Genomic DNA, 20,372 nt, shown 5'->3' on the forward strand with positions numbered 1-20,372 from the left:
GTAGATTCCCCAAATCCGAGTTTGGTGGAGTTCGCTGTAGTCTCTGGTCTTTTCTGCACTGTTAAATTGTGTCGGTTTAGTCTTCAAACTGGTTCCCATTCTCAAAAGAGTTCTGCAGGGTGAAAGGCTGCATCTGCTGCAGAATCAATCCCCCCCCCCCCGGGTTTTATGCAGCTTTTCTCCCTGAGCACATACCTGATTTTTTTTTTTTTACAGAAAAGTTGATGGCTCTTTTGAAGTGCAGAATGTTAGTTGAATCACAAAGAAAATATTAACAAATGCATTTCACAGTACTTAGAGGGGGTTACAATAGGCCTTAGAGATATGAAGAGATTCTCATTTCTCCTCTGTCTTCATTTCCTAAATAACAGCACAGAGATGGATTCTAGCTAGTATTGGTGGCAAGTTTTAGCATGGGAGGGGAGTTATTCTGGAATTCCTAGATTCATTATGAGTTGAGCCAAACCCTTTCTGAAACACAGGGCATGCTTGTAAGAGGCTCAGTGCCAACCAGCCCTCTTGCCAGACCACCCTCCTTCCCCCAGTGAATTTACCTTTTCAAGGATTGGCAGGAACTAGAGATGAGGAGGGCTAGAAGGCTATAGAAGAACCCTTGGGGGCTTCTCACCATTAAGGTGCTCAGGAAGATGTATGAACTTGATAGCTTCCAATGCCTTTCATGTCAACGAGAAGGTCCAAGCAGACAAGGATATGAAGCAAGCCTTACCTGGCACTTTTCGCAACAGTCCCCATATCCACATTTAGCACCTGGCTTCAGCTTACAAGTAGCAGCATCACAGCAGCTGTTCGAGCATTCCTTAAAAGCCAAAAACAGTAACATCATCAGCCGAGCACAGGGCTTTTTGCCTGGCCGGGACCAGTAAGAGTCGCTCTGAGAGATTAGCGTATATGGAAATCTGAATCGCTATAGAACACTTCATCTTATATGGTTTATACTAACATGAATCACTTGAGAGTTTATTTATTTATACATTTACTGTATTTATACTCTGCCTTTCTCACTGAGACTCAAAGAGTGAATTTGTCAGCCTGTATAAATTATGCAAATAAAATATAATTACTAGCTACATATAATTTATACTTATTTTGCTCCCTCATGTGGTCAAGAAAGGAGCTATGTAGGATACTATATCACCACCTCTACCTATAGAACTGGCATCTTTCAGATTTCAGCAGGTATTGCCCATATACATTCAAGCATATCCATACTGCCATAAGAACGAGATTTTTTTTCTTTTAAAATGAAGTCTGAGATGCTCAAGATGTTGAATTCTCTGCACCCTGTACTATCTATTCTGCCATATACTCTATATTCATATACAAAGTCCTACTGACAAGACTTTCAGTGCTACTGGCTAGAGGTCCTTACTAGTATGCAAAAGTTTGCTAACAAGCCTAGAGAAAAATGTCCTGCCTATCTCATAGAGACTTAATGTGTGGGAACTGAGAAGCTGAAGCTTTTCATGACAGGTAGATAAAAAAAAATTGCCTGGTAAATAACATCCCATTGAGCTTCTATTAGGGCAGGACATTTTTCCCCTCAGGCAATTGGCAACCCAAAGTATTCATCATGTGTGACCATTGCAAAGTAAATACAATATTCATCCACATCACTGTGTTTAATTGGCGAGTTCATCATGACCTGAGCTATGAGAATTTTGCCCATCTATGCTAAAAATCAATAAAAAGCCACACCTCAGAATTCAGATTTCCAAATCAGACTTTTAGACTTCTTTGAGAATTTGAATTATGAATTTGGGTTGCAAATCCATCCCTACTTTAGTTCAAAATCATACATATATGCTATGCAACAGTCAACACTCAAAGGGACTTCTCACTTAAAGAGCTAGAAGATTCTGGAAGAATTTCACCTCTTGGTAAGTTCCCTTCCCAGCAAATGTTTATGACTTACCTCAGGGGTGCCACAGTCGCATTCTTCTCCTTCCTCCACAAAGTCATTTCCACACACTGGTGTTGCAATGATATCTTTTGGCGACGGCACATTGGTAACACAAGCTGGTGTCCGGTCCATCATGAATTTCTGAAAATCCTGGAAGCTGCAGGAGCTGAAATCCCGGGGAGGTCGGTAGCTGTTAAGATGAACAAATGTGTAGTATGTTATACTAACTAATCGAGGCAGCAAAACAGCATTGGCAAAGCTGAAATTTAAAAGACAGTGATAGTTGAATCATCCCAATTCATTCATCACCCTCACTGCATTTCATAAATCTTGCAGACAATTTTTTAGGATGAAGTTCTGCAAAGTTTCTTTCTTAGATATGCACAGTTCAGCTAAATCCTTCCTGTGATGGGATACAACCTTCACATCCATATGCCATACACTGCAAGCTCCAAAAGACCCCATCTTGGGTGCTACCATTTTGAATTTTGTTACAAAAACCATATATTGCATGAGAGGTAAAACTCAGGATTCAGGGTCCAACCCAAATTACTAAGAATAGTGCTGAAGTTTTGATTCACTTTTCCTGAATTTTAGAAAACCCAATCACAGTGCAATCCTAAAAATACTTTCCTGGGAATAAGGCCCATTGAACAGAACTGAGTAACCTGTTTAGGATTGCTGCAAAGGATTGCTTAGGATTGCAGTTAGCCAGTGGCATTCAGCAGATTCTTTTGAATGGCTCCTCAGGTTTCAGAGTGTGACCTGGTGAACAATGTTCATTCCCTAGAAAGCTGCATATAACATGGGAGGCCAAATCCAGAAGCTTCCAACTCTAGCCAGATTCGCAAGAATCCAAGGACAGTTTAAGAGCTGTAAAAAGTTAACAGCTGATTTGCACAATGCACATCTATGTCATGCCACACCACAAATATGGGAATTCGTTTTTTAAAAACTAAAAACAAGAACTTGAGCATTTCTTCTGCACTCTGCACATATTAGAGAATGATTCTCTTCGAACTGTGTTGGAGTAAATAAAATGATGGATCAAGCTCCAGTCCTTAGAACCACATCACCTTGAACAACTTCTAAATTTCCAAATTTGTATAGAACTCTCTGTACACATGATCTTCAGCAGCATCCAGTTTTTTTCATGTTTTCACTCCTCTGCATAAGGTTACCAGGTCCCCTTACCCTCCTTTTTGCATCTTCTTGTGCTTGCATAGTGGACACTTGCTCCCAGCATGGCACGATGACATCGCTTTTGGGAGTGATGTCATCATGCAGGCCCCAGGAATGGTTCTGGACTTCACACTGGACCAATTTGAGCCCCAAAATGAGCCAAATTGGCCCAATGCAAAGCCTGGAAGCACTTCTGGGACCTGCACAATGGCATCACTCCTTAAAGTGGCATTGTCATGCTGTGCTAGGAGTGCATCCCAGAAGGCTCTTTCCCGTGCCTTTTCCCCCGCCAATCAGGTGAGTGATGTGCGGAGGAGGCTGGGAGCGGGGGATCTCCCATCCTCACTGGGGGACCAGCAAACCTCCCTCGGCAGGACTAGTGTGCACGTGCACATTGATAAAACGCTGCACACATGATGTCCATAAACATATGATTGCAGGAGTATTCTTTTGGTGTAGTGTTTTCATAATGGATAGAAGACCATGTGAACACCACACAAAAATAAAGCTTGATGTAATCATAAAAGCAATGTATTACGATAGCTTTTGCAAACTTTGACATGAACAAAATCACCAGATAAAGTTAACTTGCTCAGATTCCTCAATAGTAAGTGAAGTGAGCTCTTGGCTGTTGTGGGTTTTTCGGGCTGTATTGCCGTGGTCTTGGCATTGTAGTTCCTGACGTTTCGCCAGCAGCTGTGGCTGGCATCTTCAGAGGTGTAGCACCAAAAGACAGAGATCTCTTAGTCTCAGTGACAATACATCGAAGTGAGCTCTTGATTGGATCAATAGCTGTTGTCAAAGTAAGTCCCAAGTGACTTTGCACATGCATAATGGTCAGGTTGCTGCAGCTTGTATTTGATTTGCCAGGTGCAAGAATTAAATTGTCTTGTTTGGTGATTGAAACTTGTATCCCCTAGGGTCATGGCCAAGAAATTAACATGGCTCGCTCAGGGCTTTTTTTCTGGGAAAAGAGGTGGTGGAGCTCAGTGGGTTGCCCTCAGAGAAAATGGTCACATGGCCGGTGGCCCCGCCCCCTGATCTTCAGACAGAGGGGAGTTTAGATTGCCCTCAGCACCGCTGAGCAGCACGGAGAGCAATCTAAACTCCCCTCTGTCTGGAGATCAGGGGGCGGGGCCACTGGCCATGTGACCATTTTCAAGAGGTTCTGGAACTCTGTTCCACCATGTTCCAGCTGAAAATAAGCCCTGGGCTCACTTGAATAATAAAGCACTGACTTGCTTCCAGTTCATCCCCTCTTTTTCCCCGATTGGTCCCTTCGCAGAGTAAGTCTTAAACAGATTTTTTTTTCCTTTTACCTATGTGCCCTTTAAAAACCAGAGGTGGCAGATGAATGACAGAGTGGTGTCTGCTGTGAGAAAATGCTATGATCATAAAAGAAAGCAGCGTAATCATGCAAAGGGACATTTGGATGCATCTGAATAGCTCAAACTATCAGCTTTCTGATTGTGACCAGCACGCAAGATGTAAACCAAATTCAAGAATAACTAATTGCTTTATTGCAGTATTTTGCACATATGCCCTCTAAAAACTGACAGAATGGAGGAAATCTGCTACTATGTTCCAGGCAATCACGCTAGTGTGAACTAAAGTGCTTACATTATTATTATATTACATTACAGTGGGAAATATTAGTTACAAAAATTCATCCAAACACAACCCTATTGTTTATAAAATTTGCAACAAAAGGAGTGGAAACAAACCTTGATTGCTCAGTCCCATAGTGAAATTTAAGCAAAAACCAAAAGGAATCTGCAGAATGCCTCAGAATGCTAGCAGAAGTGAGTTTCTCAACAAACTTGCACCAGAAACCATAGTTACCTGTTTGCTCAGAAAGTAAACATTTTGTTGGCAAGATTTTCTGCATGAAATACCAATGAAACCATTTAAAGGTATATACCACACAAGTTCAGTTTAATCATGTCCTGAGTCTTCTTGAGATTGTTATGTAGCCTTTCCTGAGACATTCTCAAGAAACAGGCTGTCTGGTTTTGACATTTCCTAAAATATGAAGCAATGGATATTGCAAACTTTTACAGCAGAGCGTGCAAGACTACGAAGAGATTATATATTCCACCAAGATTGTGCTAGGAGTCACAGAGGTTTCCAATGCCTGAGGGGTCTTTTGTGATTAGGCAATCATGAGCTACTCAATGAACATTTTGCTGTTTATTGGTTTCACTGAGAACAAGCTTAGGTGATATATAGGAATGGGTGAATAGTGTAGTTTTGTGTTCCCAATGTACAGCAATGGAAAAACAAATGCAAAACTAAACCAATTAAGATTTTCCCATTGTTTCTCATTCATTCTGGTTTTCCCAGTTGCTTCTATTGTAGGAACAACAGAATAAATAGAATGAACCAAGTGGGGCTAGTTTTCCCAACATTTTCCAAATGAATGCATTCAGACCTCCAACAGGGAACATGATTGTGCTCTAGCTGTACCTGCACCATCACTCAGACTCTGTAATCTCACCTGTGGACAACTCAGGGCCAAGCTACAAGTTATGTCAGACACGTGTTTTTTAATGTGTCGGGTACACAATTTTACTTGGGAACTGTAGTTGAAAACAGCATTATGTCCCTAGCATGGGGAGGCAGGGGAGGGAAAGAGCTTTTCAAAGACAGTTTTCAAAGAGATAGGTGCGTGAGATCACTTGGGGAGAAAAACTTTGCCATTGTTTTCTTGCAATCTCAATGGAAAGAGAAACTATCAGCTCTTCCCCTCCCATTTCTCCATGCTAGGGACAGGGTCCTGTATTCTCTTCCCCCCACCCCCCGCCTCCCTGCACTAGGGACATAACACTGTTTTCAACTACAGTTCCCAGGTAAAATTGCATCCCCGACACATTAAAAAAGACATGTCTGGCATCACTTGCAGCTTAGCCCTCAGCTGAAGGCCAGCAGGAAGACCACTACCTTATTTTAACCACAAACATTTTCCCTTCTTCTTTCAATTCTCACAGGGATGTTGAGCCAGACATAGAAACAGACAAAACCAGGTTTTTGCCCCTTCTTCCATCCCTTTAACAAGTCTCAGTACAGATTACAGAAAGCAACCTTTTACTATGAATACAGAAACTGAAAAAAATAAGCAACTTGGCCTCTTTTGCTTTTGGAGACAATCGGATTAAAAGAAAATACAGGAATGATCAGGAATAATTCTTCTGAGGAATCTGTAATATAAGGATCCAGCCAAGATGGACTCCCCAATTATCAGGAGCTATGCAGTGAATAAGAGCCCATAGCCCACTCCCTACATGACTCACATGCCTTTATTTTACTACTAAGGGCATATAAGTTAGGACATTGGGAGATCTACAAATGAACCTCCATGGTGCCAAGGAAGAGAAGGAGATTCCAGTGGCAGCAATAGTGCATGAGAGGGGAAGATTTAATCTTTTCCCCCTTAACCTCAAATGCCTCCAAGAGGCTGCCACTTGCCCCACTGGCAGAAACATATAAGTTACTTCTGTGTTGCTGCGGGGGTGGAGGATGTTAGAAGTCAGGATCTGCAGTATGTGGAAGAGGGATTAACCCTGACTCCCAAGATGTGGTTCTGATCCAAATAATCCTGTAGCTACTACCTAGCAACAGAACATGCGTCTCCAAGTATCTCATTTAGTTTGGCCCTGGTGATAAAGTTCCAGGCTCTTTTCCTGTAGGGAGTGGATTAATCACTTTTACCCACTGCACAGATAACTGCCCCATAACAGGGCCCCATCTGGACTGTAGCCTTCCACTACATTTCACTGCAATGCCTCATTAATTCAGCCCCACATTAAAAAAGAAACAGGTTTTGGCAGACTCCTTTTGCATGAACTGTACCAGTCTCCTCACCTGAGCTGTGCTGCCATGATACAAGAGCCTGAACTGCACGTACAGAAATCGCTGTCGTGATTCATGCCAAAGTTATGGCCCATTTCATGGGCCATAGTGGCACCAATTGCAATTGGGTTTGTGTTGTGATCCTGCAGAAAGGAGAACAGTGAATCTATTGTAAGGCTTCTGGGAAACAGAAAAGGACTATTATTTATCAGTGACATACACTTATAGGAGATAATATTCTGGCCCTAGTTTACCTGCTTGTATTCGACAAGGTTCCCTGCCCCTCTCAGGCACAAGTGTTCAGGCAAAGCAAAATGAAAGGGAACAGGTAATAAACAGCAAAATAAATGCATTGGATGGAGATCCAATGGAAGACTTCCAAGGAAGTTTCATTACATGGAAGAACTGCAGCTCCCCATTGCCAGTGCTGCGGCCATCAGAGGGAGATGAGGCAGTAATCAAATACCCCCGCCCCCTCCATAATTTCTGGACCCACAGCTTGTGGAGGACCCCCTTTCTGAAACACATTTGTATGACATTTTAACTCAAACTTTATAGTGGATGTGAAGTATTGCTAAGCTGCTTTGGGAGCCAATTTTGGACTGAAAAGTGAGATTTAAAAATCCTTCTAATGTGAATCTGAGAGCTGCATCAGAGACCCTTCTTTGGGTCCCACCATCATCACAGCTGAGTTGGTGACCAAAGAAAGGGCCTTTTCTATTGTTGTACCATACCTTTGGAATGCTTTTCTGCACGGGGTCCTCCGGGTTCCCTCATCATTGGTCTCAGAGACAAAGAACTTCTCTGAGTGTTTGGGGAGACTTTTGATTCCTAGTCCTCTACCTCTGTGTTTTAGGATTACCTTTCAGTCGATTACCTACTGCTGTGTCTTTGTTTTGTCATGTTTTAAGTGATTGATTGGTTATTTAGTGGCTATGGTAAACTGGAATCTGATCAGGTTAATTTGCTAAAACTTTTAAACGATGTATTGGAAAAGCATGATATAAATCAGTTAAGCATAAAAAATAAAAACCATAACAAGATGTAACCAGCCATGATCTAAGCCATATACTACCCACCAAGCCATGGCTGCAGTTGTCAAGTGTCTGACATATACCACAGGACATGGCTGGTAGGCTGCATTTGTCTTGGCATTTTGCATGTTTTGATGGACTGATCCAGACTCAGAAGGCAATGGCAGCATTCAGAACAAAGGAAAATGCCATACAGCCAATTACAAAATGATGCTCAAAACAATAGTGGCATATATATCATCAAACTGAGTTTACAAAACTCAAAAATGTGCTGCACCTATCTGTACCTCCCGCCCCCCTCTATGTATGCATGTCTCAATGCCTGTCTGTATATGTTGACATTTTCCAGACCATAAGCCATGAGGAGAAGCAAAATAGAAATATTTTAATAAAATAAGCAATCCAAAGGGATCTAGTTCTCAGTGACACTTTGAGCATGCCTACAACACAAATTAATTCCATGTCAACATCATCTCAACAGGGATATCATTCATCCAAGAACTTGAGAATTCAAGTTTTGTGAGAAGGAGATTGAGCTTTGTGTTTCATTCTCACGCCTAGTGATGCACGCACGCTCACCTACACATACACAAACTACACTGCCTATGGATCTGTGAGAAGATGAAGCCATTGCAATTGTATCATTTTAGGCTTGTAAGACAGATGTGCTTTCTTATTCAGCTCCTTTGAGCATTAGGCTGGAAGATTTGGCTTGCCCATCAAAGTACCCAATTCCAAAATCAAAACCAACCTGGACAATCCCTGCGGAATGGGCATCACTGCAAATGGTTCCCACAAAGGCCAATCCTACTGTTGGTCCATCTAAGTCAATCCCCCTGGAAGGAAAAAAAAGGGGAGGGGAATCAGATTTTGAAGACCTTTTACAGCCATCTCAATCATTACATCGCTTGTGAAGCCTATGAGTGCCGCAGGTCCACCAGCTCTACTAATGGAGATGTGGACAAAATATATACCTATTAATTGCAGATTCAATTCCCCTTGGAATTAAGAGACATTAAATCACAGCCACAGAGCAAGAGCTGTGGATCAGTGACAGAGTCAATGCTTTGCCTGTAGGAATCCCCTGGTATCTTAGTGAAACAATGGCAGTTGTTGGGGAAGACCTTAGAGGAGCTGTGGCTCAGTGATAGAGCATCTGCTTTGCATGCTGAAAGTCCCAGGTTCAATCCCCATCACCTCCAGGACCAGGACACAGGGGAGCTGAAAAACCTTTACCTGAGCCTCTAGAGAGCTGCTACCAGTCAATACCAACCAATGGTCTAAGGCATCTTCATGCACCTCAAATCCTGGAGAGCTGCTGCTAGTCTGAATAGAGAATATTGACTTAAATGGACCAAAGATCTGGGCTATAGACAGTTGTTTCTTCTGTTGTCATAAGCCAACCTAACATAGGTTTCTGAACAGTTCAGGCTTCACTGTTGATCTGCAAATGCACTGTAGATTTCCATTATGACACACACAGGTAACTCCTTTTCTAATAACTCCTAACATAAAATTTCCCTTTTTTCACTGCTACAGCGTACTGAGTCGACACATTCAGAGCCAAGCTACAGGTGATGAATTACACTTGCCTGGCAAGTGAACAGACTCACGTGTATTCCTCCCTGTTCACTTGCCATTAACTTGCTCTCCAGTTGATCAAGCAGAGAGCAAGTGAATGGCAAGTGAACAGGGAGGAATACACGTGAGTCTGTTCACTTGCCAGGCAAGTGTAATTCGTCACTTGTAGCTTGGCTCTCAGACATCTGGTGAGCATACCAGTAATGTGAATATCACCATATCACCACCTGGAGGAGCAAGAGAACTTCAGATGAAGAATACCTCGAATGCCTTTTACGACTCTGTCCACAATCAGAATGGTTCAAGAATGGTAAATAGACAGATCTGTCCCGTCTTTCATTTCATGCTGATGGATGAAACAGGGATTCTGTTCTAATAACTAATTAATTAATTAGAATAATGCAAGCTCAACTCAGTCATGCATAGAGGTTCAAAACCTGTTTTAAAAGAGAATACCTCATCTACCCAGGCACTTAAATCTGATAAATCTTCTTAGTGGTAAGAAATTTCAAAAATGTGGTTTGATATTGTAGCCACACTCTCCTTTTTTAACTACATCCCTTTAGCACCACTCCTTCCCATTACACCCTCCTCCAAAGAAGCAAATATGGAGTAATACTGGGTGACAAGGAAAAGTACTTTGGAGCATGTATAGAGTGTCTTCCCCTAACAACTGAGTAGCTTCAAGCATATTCATCCCAGATTTAAAATAAGTAAGTAGGACTTCAGATCAAGAAAGATGGGAATGTTACCATGCACTGCCAGTCTTTTAGAAACTAAGAGAACCCAGACCCAAAACATTCTTTGAAGTGTATGGTTTGCAGTGGCCCTCTTGCTCCATCATGAGACATATCACATCATTCTACAGCTGGCTGCACGCCCTCCTTCTGACTGCTGTGAGACATACGTGAGTAACTGGGCATTATCGTTCCTCTTCCGCTTCAGCAGAACTGTCTGCCTCCAGTTGGAAAATCGGTCTAAAGTGACACCAGCAGAAATGTCCACGACAATCTTGTCCCCATCAGACCAAATTTCTAAGCCAATCAAAGCTACATGAATGTTTATGGCTTTGTAAACCTGTGGGAGTACAGAACGTGAAAATCAGCCAAACGATCCCACCATAACTCAAAGGGGGGGGGCTGACTCTTTGCTTATATGCAGATGAAATTGCACATTTTTGAAATAACAATATAAGATTATATTGTATCAACCAACCATGCCTGAATTGCTGTGTTGCCTGGCTATACTTGTCTGGGAGCTTATCCTGAGAGATCTTTCCCACCTGTGCCCCCTGAAATCCAGTCACAGATTTTTATGGTAACAATTCTAAGATCTGATTGGTGTTCAAAAATCATACCAGAGAGATCTAGCTCCAGCTTTGTTCGTGTAGGCTGAGTTCTCACCAAGGTGATCAACCTATAAGCATTGCCCTTATCCATAGCTGATGTTCACTGAATGGCCATCTATGAAAACAAGAGAACTGCGCATGCAAAGGCTGGTCTGCACATGCACAGTGCTTATGTGGGACTGCACAGAGATCATAACAACGAGCATTTATACTTCTTGAATAATTCTACTTTAAACGTTCAAATGGCCAACTGTGCATTAGTTTGAACGGGCCTACTGAATTTTACCCATGTTATGTTTTTTTTTTTTACAAAACTTTGTGCATAATTAATCCATACTTTATATAACATACTTTAATGTTATATTGCTATTTTTGAATTGTAGCATAAGCTTTCGAGAACCACAGTTCTCTTCGTGCATACATCTGACAAAGAGAACTGTGGTTTTCGAAAGCTTATGCTACAGTAAAGTTGGTTAGTCTTAAAGGTGCTCCTGGACTCTTTACTATTTTGCGACTACAGACTAACATAGCTAACTCCTCTGGATCTATTTTTGAATTGTGTGTGAAGCACTTATATAAAATATAAGTGCATACCTTTTAACTAATGTTATGGCTGAGCAACTGTGCTTCTCTGCTGTGAAGCTCTCAGGCACCTTTCCATTACCTTGAGGCCAAAACCTCACTAACAATCCAACACCCTCCCAAGGCACCTTTTATTTTACGTTATTTTTACATATACATAGACATAGACATAGACATAGTTTTTTAATTGCAGCAAGCTGATTTTTGGGAGCCAGTCTTTGACTACCAAACAAGAATGCAGTAAATAAATAAACAAAATGTCATCATACCGTGTTTATATAATTGACTATTTCAAATACTCTTGTCCTTACACCTGTCATATTGCGGCTGTATTTCCTAAACTGAAAAAAAAAGCATTAAAGAGAGGGTGAGAGAGAGGAGAGAGGAAGTTGGGATCTAGTGAGAAAGGAATCTACTCAGGTCTGTCCAGTGGGACTGGATTATCCACTGTTCTCAGGATTACACCGGAAGCGGTCTAGTCCTGAATGTTGGCTAGAGTGAAAACTGCAAACCAGATTGAAAAGACCTGCGCCTGGCTCTAGCCCTACGGGAAACATCAAAGAACCTGCAAACAGGAAGGAAGGATTTATAATATTTTCCTTAGAGTGTACATCAGACTATTTTAATCAGTGTATGTTCGAAGAAAAAAATCTCTTATAGAAGGTTTACAAGTTTGTGAGTTTGTGGTTATGATGAGTATACAACAAGGTTATGAGTATAAAATACGGTTATTCACTAACCTTTTATTCACGTGTGGGATACATTGTGAGGGGAAGTCTAAATTAATAATAAAAATATTTATTCATTTATTCATTTATTTATATTTTTATGCTGCCTCTCAAGAGTTCTGATTAGCTGGTATGAGAGAGGAAGAGGAAAGGAGGGAATCACATTGATTCACACTTTTTTCAGACTCTTTCTGATCAGAAATCCAGAAATCCAGTGCGGCATTTGTATAACACTAATGAGAGGCAGTTTTGTGTAGTGGTTAAGAGCAGCAGGATTCTAATCTGAAGAATCGGGTTTGATTCCTCACTCCTGCACTTGAAGCCAGCTGGGCAACCTTGGATCAGTCACAGCTCTTCCAGAGCTCTCTCAGCCCCACGGACCCCACAGGGTGATTGTTGTTGTGGGGATAATAATAATAAATAATAATACCTTTGTAAACCGCTCTGAGTGGGCATTAAGTTGTCCTAAAGGGATGTATATAAATCAAATGTTGTTGTTGTTATTCACTGCCTGGAAGCAACCTCTTCTTAATTTCTTATAATTTTTTTTTTAAAACTCTTCTCCAAGGCATGATTAGATTTTCAGTATTTGAGCCATGAAGAAACCCTGATGGTATATCCTTTTGCCCTTTCCTGTTCTGCATGCATCTCAGTCACCTTATGGTTAATCTGAATTTTAACTTCTTCATATACCAGCTAAGCTAAATGGCAAGCCCATTGTGATTAATATGATATTCAACCACCAACTAGGAGGGCTTGCAATAGATTGGATCAAATGGCCCCAGCCCAATAAGCGAGGAGTATTTCTTCCAATGAGCCCTAGAATTCTACAGTCGAAAGGGGCTATATTGGACATCTAGCCTAACCTCCTGTCCATAAATGAAATTCAAAGTTAGGGTATTTCCAATGGATGGTTGTTCAGCCTGTGCTTGAAGACAGCTCCTCTGCCAAGTTATTGCTTCCATTGTCCAACAGCATTTCCAAGCAATAAGTTTTCTCATAATTTTCAGATGAAATGTGTACTCCTGTAACTTGAGCTCATCAGATGTTGACTTCTGGAGCAGCAGATAACACCTCTTGGCCCTCTTCCAGATCATAACCCTTCAGGCATCTGAAGACCACAATCATGTCTCCCCACCTTTACTATGGTCTTCTCTAGGCTAAACATTCACAATTCCTTTAAGATCTGCTTTTGTTTTCCAGACCCCTCCAATCATCTTTGTTATCCTCTTCCAAATCTGTTCCAGTTTCTCTCTATATATCTTAAAACACAGCATCCAGAATCACACACAGGACTCCAGATAATGTCTGATTCCTACCCTGCATGACTTGAGTCTTTCTATCAATGCAGCCAAAAGGCAAGTTAGCCTTTTATTTGCAACCACATTATGTTGTCAACGCATGTTCAATTTATGCTGAATAACAATCCCAAGATCCATTTCACATGTAATACTGCCAAGCCAGGTATGAAAGGAGTCCTTTCTCCAACAGAAGGAGTCATCTTCCAATGAAAGAGAACCATTGGATCCAACCCAATGAATGGTGCTGCTGAATTATTCCAGGAGGTACTGTTGCTGATTCTGCCACATAGAACCCTGGACTGGGTTGTGTATTTATTTAGTTGCATTTTTATTTACTCTTATTGCAGAATATATTGTACAGAAAAATCAAGATACGTTGATCTGGTGTGATCTTTGCCAAAAACCTTTGAATTTCCCGAGGCTTCTGTGAATTTGCATAATGTTCTTATATATAAGAAAAGTGGGTTCATAATGGAGTTTCTGCTTCAAAGATCACAGCAGACACTTTTGGGAAAGACTGCCGCTTTAGGCAATCATTTAAAGCGAAGTTACTTCCTTCTGACAACTGTGACCACAGAACTAGCCCACAGCCATATATAGATACATTGTTGTTTGGGGGGAAAAAACTGCTGAAAAAATGTTAAGTAAAAACTAACCAAAGTTTATTGTGCAATTATTGAAACCAATGCACTTCTGACGAGACAGAACGTAGCGACTAATCTGACTGGATCAAGTATAATGAGATCAATGACTTTCTAGTGAAATGAATAACTCAGTAAGGAATTTGCATTAAATTAAGAATGTGAAAATGTCACCCTTAAAGCACAATCAGAAATGAGGATACACCCTTCTAAATCTATTGAAGCAGCCTTCAATAACAACAACAACAACATTCAATTTATATACCACCCTTCAGGACAACTTAATGCCCACTCAGAGCGGTTTACAAAGTATGCCATTATTATCCCCAAACAAAACACCCTGTGAGGTGGGTGGGGCTGAGAGAGCTCCAGAGAGCCGTGACTCGCCCAAGGTCACCCAGCTGGCTTCAAGTGGAGGAGTGGGAATCAAACCCGGTTCTCCAGATTAGAGTCCTGCGCTTTTAACCACTACACTAAACTGGCTGTTTAGGATTGCACTGTTAGCTCCCTCTCATGGCATTTTGAAACTACCTGTCTTTCCACCCAACCAGCTCTCAACACAGCAACAGCCAAACAGATCATTAATCTATTACAAACACTTTAAACCATTAATTAGAAGACTTACCACTGTGTTGTCCACAGCTATATAAAGTTCAACATACTTTCTGGCCTTCAGGTATGCTTGCTTCTAAAGAAAAAGACAAAGCAAAGGTTGTTCAGAGGTATGCTAAGCCCCCACCCCCACCCCAAGTTCACAAGGAATGCTGGATCATTAGATTATCAAAAGATTATTGTTTTACAGCCTTGTCAAAGGACATTAATCCAGGAACTACTGAGTTGTTCCATTTATAAAATTCAGGATTGCCAGGTCCCTTGGGATCCAAATCTGGGGGACTGAGTGGGGATGGAGAAGGAGGTGGTTACTTACATCACACTCCTATGTATTTTTAAAGAATCAGCCCCCAGCACAACCGGTCACTTCTTCATCATACCAGAAAAGACATCCTTTTCTGACGATGCAAGAGTGCATGAATCAATTGCAGCCACATGCCCCCTGGGCAGAGGTCATGCAGTCAACCAGTTCCCCACACCTTCCAGCCCCACCAGCCAGGTGAGCAGTGCTGGGGACAGCAGCTGGGAGCAGGGGATCTCCCGTTCCCAGGGTAGGGGTGAGGATCTGGCAGTCCTAAAGGATAGACATGGTTAAACGTATAGAATGTAAAATACGTTAAAGTTTTCACTTCTCATGGCTGCATAAATAATGAAATGGAAAGGCATGGTGGCTACCAGACATTATTTCATTTATATATTTTTGCATATAGATTTTGCTGAAATATGTCAGTTTGGGAGATAGTTTTTTTTCTGGTGAGGCACTTCCCGCATGTGAAAAATTATGTCATGTTTACATCTTGCCAACCATTTTCAGTTTGAAGATACCGAAATGTAAATATATAGAGGTCTCACAGCCCCCCCTGCATATGTGGACTACATTCTTATAACAGTGTGTCTAACTGTAAAACAGGAAGTGATGCTTTGGTTAAGGAAGTGCTGTCTGGAAAAAAAAACCCTTATTCTGCCATTTTTGTGACTGCCTGCAGCTTTTATCTTTCTGCCATTTATGCCATTGTCATTGCCATTTATTCTCCCAATTTCTCCTTTCTAGAGTGATCCCAGATAATCAAGGATCACATAGCATCGTGACATCCCTCTGCCAATGAGATCTGGCTACTAGATGCTGCCACCAACAGTAAACAAAGCCAGTTGACAAGATATTGCTATAATATTTCCTATATTGTTTTGACCTTGCTCTGAATGTATAGATACACTTCAACCCTTCAATACAATGTCACAAAATTTCTTTTAGATGCAGCCAACAATGCTTACAAAACCATATTACTTAGAGCTTGACCAATTATACTTTAGAATGTCAATACTTTTTTTTAATATCACAGTGCCATCACTGTCATTAAACCATTTCTCAAGTTTGAAACTGTGGGGTACCACTTACTTCCGCACTGGTACTAATCCGGGAGGTCTTTTTGACGGGATCCTCTGATTCCCATGTAGTGTTGGTAACTCCACAGAGTTTGGGGCTGTCGTCATTTTCAAGATTTTCATATTTGTAGACTGCATGTGCTTCACTGTCTGAGAGCTTCAAGGGTTCAATAAGATACCTCTTGCCACGGCTTTTGAAATATCCTCTGTAAAGCATTTGAAGACTGTTTCAGAACAGGACAATGAAGACGGATCCCCCTTTCTATTTATTGGTATTGTTAACATTACATCAAGCAGAAAAAAAATTATATGGGTAAAGACTGTAAGATGAGCACATCGTAATCAATGGTTTTAACAGAACACATGCTGTACATGCAACTTTGTATTTTTTTCATTCCAGTACATTAGGCCTGTTTGCCAATTTTCTAGCAAACAAGGTCTCTTCTTTGATTCATATTATAGCTGCTAATCTATATTATAATATTATACCTGCTAATCTGATCCTGGAGACACTATCCTATGCACTTGACAGCCATTGGGAGGTTCTACCAATAGTACAGTGTAGAACAGAAGATACAGGATTGTGAAACTTCCTTATATTAAGTTAGCCCATCAGTACGACTAGCTCAGGACTGCATACTCAAAGTGGCAGCACCTCTCCAGGGTTAACAAGCAAAGGCACCCACTGATATACTTTTAAATTGGAGGTGGCAGGAAACCAGAGAACTTCTGTATGCAAAGTTCATGTATATCACCAAGCCATGGCCCCGTGCCTAGTTTCAGACCACATGTTCCTGGTTCCTTGCATGCAAGAGGTCCCCAGTTTGGGGCCCAAATTGGAGCACTCCCAGGGTGTGTACAATGATGTCACTCCCAGGATTGACATTGTCCCTCCACACCACGACTGCCTGGGAGGCCTGTTCCCCTGTCTTTTCCCTTTGCCAGCCAGGTGAGTGGTGGCTTGGAGCAGATGGTGGGAGCGGGAGATCTCCCGCCCCCCACCACCAGGTGACCTGGCAGCCCTATGCTTGGTCTCATTCTCAGTGCACAGCCAGATCTGTGCATCCGCATAGGAAGAATTTTGCATTGAATCAGGTATCCTGAGATGCACGTTTCTAAGCTTTGTGAAGATGTGAAGATAAGCCCCCTAACTTCTCCATATCTTTCCTCTTATGCACAAAGTTTGTGCCAGTTCTATTGCTTTTTCATCACACTATGGGGTCAATCTACAGAACATATATGCGGTTGGCAAATCTAATTTATGAACCCATAACTGAAATCAGATTCAGGACTGCATCAATCAGATTTGTGGATCACATCTTCTACAGCTCCTAAGTTGGCCCTGTGGTTTAGATTCACAACCTGGATGCTAGGCAAAGCTCAAAGTCATCCAAAGATGTTTTTCTGGAGGTACTGGTTCATATTTACTATGTTTTAAGAAGTATATCCCAGCAAACTTGGTCCCTCAGGGAAGCTAACAACCCATTAAAAACAATGAAAACATTTTTGAGAAGACCTTTGACACACCTTACCTCAAGCCATGACATGCACTGATGCTTGCTGTAGAGCTGCTATCATTTTGGATGTGACCTTCATAATAGCAATGGTCCTATATGAAGACAGAGGTGCACAATGTTAGGCTGGAATTGAGTGCTCTTTTTGAGGAGCTTCAGTGCAGTTTGATTCTACTGGAAGGACAACTGGCCCAGGTCATTTTGGCCCTTATGGACAATTCAGATAGAATGCTCCCTGCCACTAATTAATAAGGGCTGTGCCCAAGCAGTATTAAAATGAGTGGAAGCAGCAAAAGAGCTCTACTGAGCATCTGTACATTTCAATTGCCTTTAACAGGAGAATTTCATGTTGGATTGCATTCTGTGGATGAGACCTGGCCATCTTGCACTATGTCACTTTACCTCATCTCTAGACTCTGTAGGGCTATATAAATATGGCCAGGGGTGGGGTGTAGTTTTTTTTGTGAATTGGGCAGTTTGTGAATTTTCATTGCAGGTATAGTTTCCATTCATCTGAATGAGAGCCTTGATTTCAGAGCTCTAGAAAAGAAGCTGTACCACATGGCCAATTCACACAAGATTGTATCTTCACATATTGTACTCAGATGGGCTCCCAGTTTGTATGAAGAGAATGGAACACCTACAGAGGGCTGTTGCTTGTATCTTTAGCCTGGTTACTTCATGACAGCCTCTTAAAATCCTCCCTATCTTTCTTGGCACTCAGCATCAAACTATTTAATGGGGGCTGATATCAGTGCAACTGTGCAGATTCCAGGAGGAACAGAAGCAGATATATGGGAATGCATGACAACTGTACTGGGAATGTGAAGGAAAAAATGGGATGAAAATAAATGCAATTGCTAGCCTGAACACAGGCAAACTCTTGGGAATTTCAGAAACATTAAAATGTTGGTACAAGGCTTGTAAAGGCAAGAAGGTTAACCACCTTGGATCCAAGGAAACTGTAAGCAACACATAGCTGCTTGAAAATGAGCAAATCCAGACAGTACATATCTTTCTTTACATATCTGGATCTTTGTGTTTGCCCAGTAAAGCTCAGCTGCAATAAAATGTTTCAGCTCTTTTCATAACAAGTCGGACAAGTACATCTAAAGAAAATGGTTTCTGCCCATCAAAATGTTAAACCTCTGGTTGTTTCCATTGACTTTTCACCACGCAAAATCAAACAACTGTGAGGCTTTTTTTAAAAAAGCATGTCATGAATTTTCCACTCTTCATGTGAAAGCCACACTTATGTTGTTATGGAAACATATCCACACAGGCAACACATTGAGGAATGCAGCATCTATGAATCCGCACAGCTAACCCAAGCAGTGACTGGGTGCCCAATAAAACCAGTGTACTGTGATGGCTAATTATGAATTACAAAGTTTCAGATTCAAATTTTGCACGAACTCATTGTGCTTAGGCCAGAGCGGGGTCCAAGTTCTGACAGGCCTCAGGCAAGAGGCCCTCCAGAGCCTCCCTCCCCTTGACACATACTTCCTGAAGAAGAAAATGGAGCACAACTCTTTCCCACTTCTTTAAGCCCCAACGTGGGCTCAAAAGATGCCAGTGGAGAGCAAAAGAGTTGTGCTCCACTCACTTGTCCAGGTACCAATGCCAGTGGCAAATCAGAAATCACCCCACAATGTCACAGGAGCCTCTGGAATCATTTTCCATTCCTGGGTTGGGCCAAGCTTTGCTGACCAGCTGTGGGCCCTCTCCCGTACCAGGGTGCAGACCTCAGTAAACATTAGGATTGACAACTTCGGGTGGGGAAATCCTGGAGAGCATAGGAGTATAAGGTCCATCCTTCAGAACAGCCATTTTTTCCATCTCTGTTGACTGGAGATCAGTTTTAATTTCAGGAACTCTTCATGCCCCACCTTGAAGTGGGCAATCCTAGCAGACATTCAACCATAGTTTCCCTTGATGCCAGCCCAACCTTAAGCAAGCCATCAGAAGTCAACTTCAGCCCACATATGTGGTATGAGGATAGGTCAAAATTAGGGCTACCAGGTTCCCTGATGGGGGAGGGGGGAATTCCCAGCCTCTGCCCCCTGCCCCCAATCACATGGCCAGTATGGAAGAAAGGCCCAAGGAATGGGCCCAGGAGGCAAAAAACCTCTTTGGCCAGTCCACAGTGGGTGCACTCCCACTGGCCGCAACAAAGTTACTTCTGGAAGTGACGTTATCGCACCTGCCAATGTGCATGCTTCCACATTTCACAGGGGATTCTGTGAAGTGTGGGAGCATGCCCATTGACAGACACAATGACATCATTTCCAGGAGTGATGTCATTGCACCTGCCAGGAGAGAGCTCAAGAAGATCAATCTGGGTAAGTGCTATACCCCCCTCCTACAGGGAGGGTAAGGAGATCTGCCAACCCTGGTCAAAAATGACAGACTTTGCATTATTGTTGTTAGTATTCTAGCCAAATAATGGACGTGGATTGCTTTAAAGTGATATGTAAAAGTTTCATATTATTATGAAGCATCTAGTACTTGCAACATGTCACAATCCTTTGCCTATAGTTAAGTCTGAGTATTTTATTTCTGCTTGCTAATGTGGTTTTTTTTTAAGTTGTTGCTGTGAGTTAAAAGAAGGAGGAGAGCTGATGGAGCTGTGCTATAATTGGACAGCAGTATTTTGCTACCCAACGGATATTGGGTTTAACACCACTGTTTGGTTT

The 20,372-nt window shown here is 41.8% G+C and overlaps 1 protein-coding gene across 1 annotated transcript in view; it reads right to left on the reverse strand.

Moving 5' to 3' along the window:
- The window catches only part of LOC129341998 (zinc metalloproteinase-disintegrin-like NaMP), a 67,280-nt gene that overhangs the window by 19,909 nt on the left and 26,999 nt on the right, over nucleotides 1–20,372 (reverse strand). Inside the window, exons 5-13 of the mRNA XM_054997395.1 lie at nucleotides 17,695–17,771; nucleotides 16,176–16,368; nucleotides 14,793–14,855; nucleotides 11,767–11,838; nucleotides 10,475–10,644; nucleotides 8,738–8,822; nucleotides 6,965–7,095; nucleotides 1,934–2,111; nucleotides 728–817 (exon numbers count right to left, since the gene is read on the reverse strand). Coding sequence (XP_054853370.1) covers nucleotides 728–817; nucleotides 1,934–2,111; nucleotides 6,965–7,095; nucleotides 8,738–8,822; nucleotides 10,475–10,644; nucleotides 11,767–11,838; nucleotides 14,793–14,855; nucleotides 16,176–16,368; nucleotides 17,695–17,771 — 1,059 coding nt within the window. The remainder of the gene's footprint in view (nucleotides 1–727; nucleotides 818–1,933; nucleotides 2,112–6,964; nucleotides 7,096–8,737; nucleotides 8,823–10,474; nucleotides 10,645–11,766; nucleotides 11,839–14,792; nucleotides 14,856–16,175; nucleotides 16,369–17,694; nucleotides 17,772–20,372) is intronic.

The sequence above is a fragment of the Eublepharis macularius genome, chromosome 14, assembly GCF_028583425.1.
Source record: "Eublepharis macularius isolate TG4126 chromosome 14, MPM_Emac_v1.0, whole genome shotgun sequence".
Taxonomy (NCBI): Eukaryota; Metazoa; Chordata; class Lepidosauria; order Squamata; family Eublepharidae; genus Eublepharis; species Eublepharis macularius.